Source organism: Ammodytes marinus (genome assembly GCF_949987685.1).
Source record: "Ammodytes marinus genome assembly, chromosome: 8".
NCBI classification, from domain to species: Eukaryota; Metazoa; Chordata; class Actinopteri; order Uranoscopiformes; family Ammodytidae; genus Ammodytes; species Ammodytes marinus.
In genome coordinates this window covers 815,073-825,072 of record NC_137212.1, presented here as the reverse complement: position 1 = coordinate 825,072, position 10,000 = coordinate 815,073, and the positions used below count along the sequence as shown (strand labels likewise).

At 39.5% G+C, this 10,000-nt stretch overlaps 2 protein-coding genes across 2 annotated transcripts in view; one reads left to right on the top strand and one right to left on the bottom strand.

Moving 5' to 3' along the window:
- The window catches only part of apc2 (APC regulator of WNT signaling pathway 2), a gene marked incomplete at both ends in the record, with an annotated part of 31,901 nt that overhangs the window by 6,033 nt on the left and 15,868 nt on the right, over positions 1–10,000 (top strand). The window contains 5 exons of the mRNA XM_080032130.1: positions 700–875; positions 1,365–1,473; positions 1,855–1,968; positions 2,913–2,987; positions 5,894–5,986. Of these exons, the coding sequence (XP_079888256.1) occupies positions 700–875; positions 1,365–1,473; positions 1,855–1,968; positions 2,913–2,987; positions 5,894–5,986 (567 nt within the window). The remainder of the gene's footprint in view (positions 1–699; positions 876–1,364; positions 1,474–1,854; positions 1,969–2,912; positions 2,988–5,893; positions 5,987–10,000) is intronic.
- LOC307254078 (uncharacterized protein) overlaps positions 5,860–10,000 on the bottom strand; it is an 8,776-nt gene continuing 4,635 nt past the window's right edge. The window contains exons 6-8 of the mRNA XM_080032319.1: positions 8,146–8,183; positions 7,588–7,705; positions 5,860–6,380 (exon numbers count right to left, since the gene is read on the bottom strand). Of these exons, the coding sequence (XP_079888445.1) occupies positions 5,885–6,380; positions 7,588–7,705; positions 8,146–8,183 (652 nt within the window). The 3' untranslated portion in view covers positions 5,860–5,884. The remainder of the gene's footprint in view (positions 6,381–7,587; positions 7,706–8,145; positions 8,184–10,000) is intronic.

Here is a 10,000-nt window from a genome sequence, read left to right as displayed (position 1 = left end):
TTAAGGTGTGTTGTTTAGGTCTGGATACTCAGTTTGCAACGATGCCGCCCAGAGTTTATATGTAGATACATACATAGATTAATTTATTATTGAATGAATGAATACTTTATTCCGGACTCAAAGTTCCATATAAAAAGACGATACAAATACATGACAACACAGATTAAAATACATACAAGCATCGATTCCAATGTTTCCCCAGCCCAGAGGAGAACCTTGTATCTGTTTAGAGTCAGTGACTGAGGGCTGCAATTATTTCTCATACATTCCTCAACACAGCATGACAGGTGGGGACATTACTAGTGACAAACAAAGAGCTAGCACTAGTCCATCTAGGAAGCTTAAGGAGGATCCTAAACGCATCGTTATACGCTACCTGCAGCTTCCTCAGTTTAGCTGTTCTATATTTACACCAGAGGTTATTGATTGTATTTATTTGTCTCCCCCCCTCCCTCGTCATCTAGCCGGGCAACGATTAAATCAGGGGGGATGAATACCTTTGCACGCCATACTTCAGTTTTTTATATGTAAAAAAAAATGTAAGCCACGTATCATTTTCATTCCACTTTGTGTTGGTCTATCACATGAAATCCCAATAAAATAAATATAGTGTGTGGTTGTTACGTGACAAAATGTGGAAAAGTTCTAGGGGTATGAATACTTTTGCAACTGAACTAATAATTTATTTTCTTGTTCCAGTCATCTAGCCGAGGCAGCCAGCCAATGAGATCGTGTTCCCGGCTTAGCTCCGCCTCCTGTGATGATGTCATGAGCGCGCATCACTTCCTGGATGGCGCTCCGCCCAGAACAGCTGTGATCAGCGGGGCGGACGGGCGCATGAGCGACCACCATCTAGACGAGCTGTACAAGGAGAGGTGTGTGTGTGTGTGTGTGTGTGTGTGTGTGTGTGTGTGTGTGTGTGTGTGTGTGTGTGTGTGTGGGGGGGGGGGGGGGGGGGGTCTCTGTGTGTCTGTGTCTGTCTTATATTCAGTATATACAGCTCGGGAAAACATTAAGAGACCAGTCTGGATTTTTCTTCAATCTTCATCTCTACTTTACTTAATGGAAAAGCTCTTAGTGACAATATTTTTGGGGTGAATTTGGTAGAAATGTTGTGAATAGCGTAGATTATAAAACCAAAATGTTCATTCTTCTCAAACATATGCCTTTAAATAGTTAAATAAGAGACACTGAATGTTTTCCAGAGCTGTACTGTATGTATAAGCATCTGTCACTATTAATATAACATGAAATGTAATTGTCCGTCTGTAGGAACCTTGTGATACTAAAATGTGTGTGTGTGTGTGTGTGTGTGTGTGTGTGTGTGTGTGTGTGTGTGTGTGTGTGTGTGTGTGTCTCTTTAGGAACTTGTTACTCGGTGAGATCGATCGGGAAGAGAGGGAGCGTTGTCGATACTTCAGTCAGTTGGAAGCGCTGTCACAGAGGATGAACCACCTGCCACGCATAGACACAGTGAGACAGACACACAGACAGACGGACGGACGGACAGACAGACAGACAGACAGACAGACAGACAGACGGACAGACACGCATAGACACAGTGAGACAGTCAGACACACACAGACAGACAGACAGGCATACAGACAGACACACACACATGGACAGACACACAGACAGACAGACACACAGAGACTCACACACACACACACACACACTAAATGACAAACATGGCACGTTCACAGGGGACTTAAAGTTAAATGTATTAATACATTTTATTCATTTATAGTAATGGTTGTTAAAGCTGTGTGTGTCTGTCTGTGTGTGTGTGTGTGTGTGTGTGTGTGTGTGTCTGTCTGTGTGTGTGTGTGCGTGTGCGTGTGTGTGTGTGTGTAGTTCTCTCTCCAGATGGATCTGATCAGACAGCAGTTGGAGTTCGAGGCTCAGCAGGTTCAGTCTGTGATGGAGCAACGCTTTGGAACCAGTGACGAGGTCGTACAGAGAACACAGGTACCTGTCTGTCTGTCTGTCTGTGTGTCTGTCTGTCTGTCTGCCTGTCTGTGTGTCTGTCTGTCTGTGTGTCTGTCTGTGTGTCTGTCTGTCTGTCTGTCTGTCTTATCTATCTATCTATCTATCTATCTATCTATCTATCTATCTATCTATCTATCTATCTATCTATCTATCTATCTATCTATCTATCTATCTATCTATCTATCTATCTATCTATCTATCTATCTATCTATCTATCTGTCTGTCTGTCTGTCTGTCTGTCTGTCTGTCTGTCTGTCTGTCTGTCTGTCTGTCTGTCTGTCTGTCTGTCTGTCTGTCTGTCTGTCTGTCTGTCTGTCTGTCTGTCTGTCTGTCTGTCTGTCTGTCTGTCTGTCTGTCTGTCTGTCTGTCTGTCTGTCTGTCTTTCTGTCTGTCTGAAAACACAGGTCAGAACTAACAATATGATCATAATTTTAAAGGTGTAGTCAGTGATTCTGGAGAACGCTTGTTGTTAAAATCACTTTTTGTCAAAATCAGTGAATATCTCCTCTCATGATCCGCTACCTGTCTGTACTGTGTGTGCGCTGAAAAGAAATGCAGACTTAATACACAGCCTAGGCTCTGTAAACGGGTATGTTAACAAAAGGTGGGCCGCCATGAATAGCAACATGCCAGTTTACAGAGCCTAGGCTGTGTATTAACAGTATTTTTTTCTTTCAGCGCACACACAGTACAGACAGGTAGCGGATCATGAGGAGATATTCACTGATTGAACATTCCATTTTTATCACACATTGTTGTTAATGGGATGCAACATAGACAGACAGAACATCTGGATTCTGACGTGTGTGTGTGTGTGTGTGTGTGTGTGTGTGTGTGTGTGTGTGTGTGTGTGTGTGTGTGTGTGTGTGTGTGTGTGTGTGTGTGTGTGTGTGTGTGTGTGTGTGTGTGTGTGTGTTTTGCAGATGCGTGTTTCTCGTCTGGAGCAGCTGGAGAAAGAGCTGCAGGATGCCAGAGGGAGTCAAGAGAGTCAGTTACAGGTCAGACACACACACACACACACACACACACACACACACACACACACACACACTCACACACACACACACACACACACAATACACGCACATACACACACACACTCATACACACACACACACACACACATGCAAACACACACACACTCATACACACAATACACGCACATACACACACACACACACACACACACAATATACACACACACACACTCACTCACTCACTCACTCACTCACTCACTCACTCACTCACTCACTCACACACACACATACACTGACAATACACACACACATACACACACACAGTAAACAGTAAACAGTAAATATCACTCAGGCTGGTTCTGTTGGCAGCTTTTATTTATTGAGGTGTTGTGCTGTTTACATGAACAAGTCTTATTCAAAATATGAATTAATCCGGGTTAATATCGTAACATTGTTGTGCATGTACTGTATTTATATATATTTCAAAATATTTGTATTGGTTTTGTACATACACAAACACACATTTGCACCATCTTAAAAACACAAAATAAGTCTTAAAGGTGCAGTGTGTAATATGACATCATCAAGAAAGTTCTACAAAGTTCTAGAATGCAGCGCTCCCTGGGTAACCCCACCCCTTTAGAATAATAACAGAAGCTACAGTGGCCTTCAAGGACAAGAACAATTCTAAATTTTAAACAATGCACCTGATGACATTCCAAAAACATGGATTCTTCCAAACGACTTGCCTGCTCAATGGAAAAAATTTAACATTAATATTTGTAATTCTCCGCTCAGGAGGATAATTCAGAGTATTGGCAAAGGTGATTTTACACCAATGAGGACATATTCATGAATGAGGATATTGATTTTAGCTAATAAATTACTTAAAATGTTACACAGTGTCCCTTTAAATAAAACAAATAAAAAATTATAATAGAATATATATAGCCCTAATATATATATATATTTATATTTCCCAATATTTGTATTATCAAAAAATTATTATAAAATATATGCAAAAATAAAATACAATAAAATGTTCATCTTTCCTGACAGCCATGTATGGTTCCCAGAGCTGAATAAAGTCTTCCCGCTTGATGTACTTTATATATAGTTTATTTAATCACATTGAAATCAAGATCGCATTTTCAAGGCAAAGCAAGGCAAGTTTCTTTCTATAGCACAATTCAGACACAAGGCCACTCAAAGTGCTTTACAGGGGCAAGATTAGAATACATAAAACACATTATAAAACATTTAAAAGCGAATAAAATAAGCAAATAAAATAAAAATTGCAGTGAGACTGGAGACCTAAATGAAACATTACATGGAAACCAAGCCCCAACCACAGCGAGTTCTACCAGCATCCAACGTGGAAGTGACAAAGAAAATGCAGTTCAGCGAGTGGCCACTAGGAGGTGGTACCAAAACAGAGCAATTTCTCATTGACTCCCATGTTAAATAGCCCGTTTTCACAACATTTATAAATGGCTGTTGTGCTAATGTTGCTAATTCGGTATACGTCAGCTAGATGGGCGTATCTCCCTCGCCCCCGACGTCACATAAATGCAATTTTTTTTAAACAGAGAAATTTCTCATTGACTCCCATGTTAAATAGGCCGTTTTCACAGCATTATCAAATGGCGGTTGTGCTAATGTTGCTAATTCGGTATACGTCAGCTAGATGGGCGTATCTCCCTCGCCCCCGACGTCACATAAATGCAATTTTTTGGTTAGAGGAAATGAGGCGGAGTCTAAATCTGACAAGATGGCGACAAGCATAGGCCAGGAGAATGGGATGCATTCTGAATAACTGAGTTCAGCCAAATGCTACATCCATTTTATAAACTATCTATGGCAGAAACACAATCAAATAAAAAAAATAAAATATTAAATGTTCCAGTCCAGTAGACAGCAGAATGAAAGCAGAAATGGAATAATGTATTAAATAATTTTAAACAAATAAAGTTTTTATTAAAAAAAATATTTATAAAAAAAAATGGTGGAAAAGTATTTTTTTTCTTTTTCGTAATTTTTAGTCTTTTTTTTGTGCTTTTTTTTCGACTTTTTATGTTGTTTTCGGCGGTTATTTTTTACTTGTTTGTGGATTTTCACAACAGAAAAATATCCAAAAACTCCAGAAAAACCTCTGACTCATGGAGGGTTGGTTGTGTCTTAGATATCCTTCCTTTTTTTTATTTTTTTCACTTTTTCGCAATTATTGGGAGTTTTTTTGTAATTTTTTTTGTCGGTTTTCTTTCCAATTTTTTGTCGCTTTTTACAACAGAAAAACTTCCAACATTTTCTCTTTTTTCATTGTATTGTTTTTTTTCTTCACCTTTTTACACTCTCTTCCTGCTTTTTATGACACAAAAACTTCCAAAACATTCACAAAAACGCCCCAAAAACCCCAAACACTTTTTAACAACACTAAAACACCCTAAAACGCCCCCAAACAGCACAGAAAAACACTCAAACCCTCCGTGTGTCACTGTAGCAGGCGTTCCCAGTCTTACTCTATTACTGTACGGACCATGGTCTCAAGAGTAGTTTTTATTTTTAGTTTTTTTTTACGTTTTTTTGTTGCATTTTTGTTCGTTTTTTTTCCTATTTTTTTTGTAATTTTGTCAGTTAAAAAATAAATAAAATTAGTCACTTTTTGTCACGTTTTTGCATTATTCTGTTTTTTGTATTTTTTTCCAATTTTTGACGCTTTTTACAACAGAAAAACATCCCAATTTTTTTTTTTTATATAATTTCTTTTGTAATTTTTTGTTTTATAGTTTTTTTGGGGGGTTTTGGTCACTTTTTATGAGACAAAAACTTCCAAAACATTCACAAAAACGCCCCAAAAAACCCCAAACACGTTTTACAACACAAAACACCCCAAAAAGCACAGAAAAACCCTCCCTGTGTCACTGTAGCAGGCGCTCCCAGTCCAGCTCCACCTGCCTCAGGGCCACCGAGCCCTCGTAGCTCCAGACCCAGAACGCAGGATACAGAGGCTGAGAGAAGCAGTGAGAGAACGAGTGGATCTGGACCATGGCTCCACCACACACACAGTAAAACGCTAAAGTCCCTCCTGACCAGTCTAAATACACTCCCACTCTATTACTGATCGGATACGGCTCATCGGGGGCGTTTTGTGTTGTTTTTTTTGTTGTTTTTAGTAGTTTTTTAACCTCAAACGACCCGAATCGCTTGTTATCGTGACACGGTGTATAAAATCCTTCTGCGCACTCCAGACTCCAAGAGAACGCATTGTGTCCTAGCAGAGAATTCGCCGTATCTCCTTGTCTTGAGATGCTGTTGTACGTTACACCGATGTCCACACCGCCGGTCCATTCCACCTCCCAGTACACGGGGTCGAGAAGACCCTCTCGGCATAGCAGCTGCGGGCAACGCTCGAATCTGTGAAAAAAAATCAGAGGCAAATTTATTTCTATATAATAGCACATTTAAAACAATATCAGTTGATCATAGAGACAAAAAAGTGACTAAAAGTGACTAAATATTACTGTGAAAAAAATTACAATTACAAAATAATTACGAAAGAAACTAAAAAACAGCGTTCGAATCTGTCAAAAGTCAAAGTCAAATTCATTTCTATATGAGAGCACATTTAAACACAATATCAGTTGACCAAAGCGACGAACAAGTGACTTAAAACGTGATAAAAAGTGATTTGGTGGGAGTTTTTTCTCAGCCGAGCTAAGGGTGTAAGGGCAGGGTGTCATATTGTATCATATTTTATCATATATCATACTGTATGGAATGTAAAGCCCACTGAGACAAATGTATTTGTGATTTTGGGCTACACAAATAAAACTGATTTGATTTGATTTGATTAAATATTATTGTGAAAATAATAATAACAAAACATTTTTTAAAAAATCATACAAAAATAACTGCCAAAAAAACAACGAAAAAGCACCAACATTTTTAAAAAGGAAAATACCAAAATACTGTACAGAATTCAATACAAAACAACATATAAAAATAAAAAAATAAGTGTGTCAAAGGCTCAACTTGTGTTAATGGCCAATGCAAATATAGTGAGTCTTCAGCAAGGTTTTAAACTTTTGGTCAACTTTACAGGGATCCAGGTTATTTTCCCATTTCCAGCTTGTTTTAAAAATGTTTTGTTCACACACACCAATCAAACACACACACACACACACACACACACACACACACACACACACACACACACACACACACACACAACAATACATTTTAAACTTAAAAAACAAAATGTCCAAGTCGTAGTGTGTGTGTGGATACAATTCTGCATCTCTCTCTCTCAGTGACTGCTCATTCTTTCTGTCAGTGGAACACGTAACACACACACACACACACACACACACACACACACACACACACACACACACACACACACACACACACTGTAACACACACATACACACACACACACACTGTAACACATACATACACACACACACACACACACACACTGTAACACACACACACACACACATGCACACACACACACACACACACACACACACACACACACACACACACACACACACACACACACACACACACACACACACACACACACACACACACACACACACACACAGTCATACCACACCTGTCTGGATGGTCCAATGGATGGTTGTCTGTCCACGTGCGCGTTGCTTTCCTGTTGCTTTCGGTCAGAAGGAGCTCTGAGTTGGCTGTGTTGGGGTCAAAGGTCAGATAGCAGGCGACTAAAGGGGAAGAAATGAGAATGTCAAGTTAATACAGATGACTGATTTGATGTGGTGAAGTGTGTAGGGCGGTCGTCCACTGGGTTACAGGGTCGGTGGTTCGATCCCCCGTCTCCCCGCTGTGTGTGCGTGTGCGTGCGTGTGTGTGTGTGTGTGTGTGTGTGTGTGTGTGTGTGTGTGTGTGTGTGTGTGTGTGTGTGTGTGTGTGTGTGTGTGTGTGTGTGTGTGTGTGTGTGTGTGTGTGTGTGTGTGTGTGTGTGTGTGTGTGTGTGTGTGTGTGTGTGTGTGTGTGTGTGTGTGTGTGTGTGTGTGTGCGCGCGTGCGTGTGTGTGTGTTTGTCACTACAGTAGTAAAGGATAGGGCTATTTGCAGACGATACTGTCATGTTTATTATAGACGAGCATAAAGCAGAACAAGTATACATTACAGTGAGAGCTTACAGTTTTTCACCGACCAGTCTTCTCCCTCTAGCTGATTCCTGCAAGAACACAAACAATCACAACATCACACATACAGCCAAATATTACTGATATTAAAGGTGTAGTCAGTGATTCTGGAGAACGCTTGTTGTCAAAATCACTTTTTGTCAAAATCAGTGAATATCTCCTCATGATCCAAAAAGTGATTTTGACAACAAGCGTTCTCTAGAATCACTGACTCCACCTTTAACAACATTTCACTCTGTTCAAATGTTTATTACATTATTAGATATACAGCTCGGGAAAGAATAAAGAGACCAGTCTGAATTTTTCTTAAATCTTCATCTCTACATAACTTGCTCTTAAATGACAAAAAATGTATTGTGAATTTGGTAGAAATGTTGTCAGTAGTTTATATTATAAAACCAAAATGTTCATTATACTCAAACATATGCCTATAAAGAGTAAAACAAGAGACACTGAACATTTGGAGTGGACTCTTGATTTTTTCCAGAGCTTTATAGGAGCCACTCTCCCTGCGTTCCGAATCACATACTATCTACTATTTAGTACGGTAGAATTTTTTTTTAGGATGTCCCGATTCTTGTGGCCAGATTTAGGATGGTTAGAAGTACCCGGATGTCCTACTTCATCCGGCCAAGATTGTTAGTGTTGAAAACTGCATCCTATTTGGGCGATTCTGACCCACAATCCAGTGTGCACGTGAAGTGACGTCACATCGACGGAGCCTCCATATGAAAACAAACGGAGATGTGACGGATATAAAAGCAAGAGGCAAGATCAAGGAGCCATGTTATGATGAAATAAGAGAGTAAAAGTTTGTCCCAATAGTATGCCTACTGCATCCTAACTAGATTATTTTTATCAGATGTAGTAGGGGAAGGTGGGGTGATTTGTGCAACTTTTTACTTAAAGTGATTTTAAAGTGAGGCCTTGACAGTTATGTCTCCAACTCAAATATGTACATATATTTCAGGATGTTGTGCATCCCTGGCAATAAAAACTTTGGATCTGGAATAAACTGTTTAAGAAATATAGCTTTCGGAAAAAAAGTTGTCTTGACGCACAAATCTGGCCATCTGAACTCTCATCAGTGGTGTCGTTAAGTGGAATTGAGATGTCACTCTCTTCTGAGCTACTGTAGACAATCACTTTCTTTTGGTGACCAGCGTATACAGCCATGCCACTGGCACAACTCTCAGAAATGTACTTTGCACTAGTTGCTCCGTGCTTGTGGAACCAACTGCCACCTGACAAATGTGATTCCCCCTACATTTCTGCCTTTAAATCAAGGCTCAAAACCCATATGTACACCCTGGTGTTTCCTCCCCATTAACTATCTTACCTCTGCACTACTATCTGTGTTTATGTGGATGTATGGGCTTTACGTCTTTTATTTTGGTTATTGTTATTGTACCTTCATTGTTTACCTACTGAATGCACTATGTACAGCACTTTGGACAGTGCAAACTGTCATAAATGTGCTTTTATAAATACATTTTACTTACTTACTTACTTATAACTCACCCAGGCCCTTGCGCACAAATCACCCCATCCCCAGAATTTTGGATAATAGGCATGATGCAGCAATTTAGGGTTGACATTGTGCTAACTATATAGACTCAAAGTGTAGCATACCAAAGCACTAAAACATGTGTCAAATGTTTTCAAACGTGTCTATAATTGTTCAGACACAATAATCAAAAAACCTTGATCATGGAAATTTTACTTTGAAAGGCAAAACACAGTTTTTTGAGCTTAAATGTGCTTATATCTTATTCCTTGTGTCTCCCTTCTTTACAGGATGAGTCAAATGGATGGCTCTTCTTAAATATGTGGTCACATTTCCAATTTC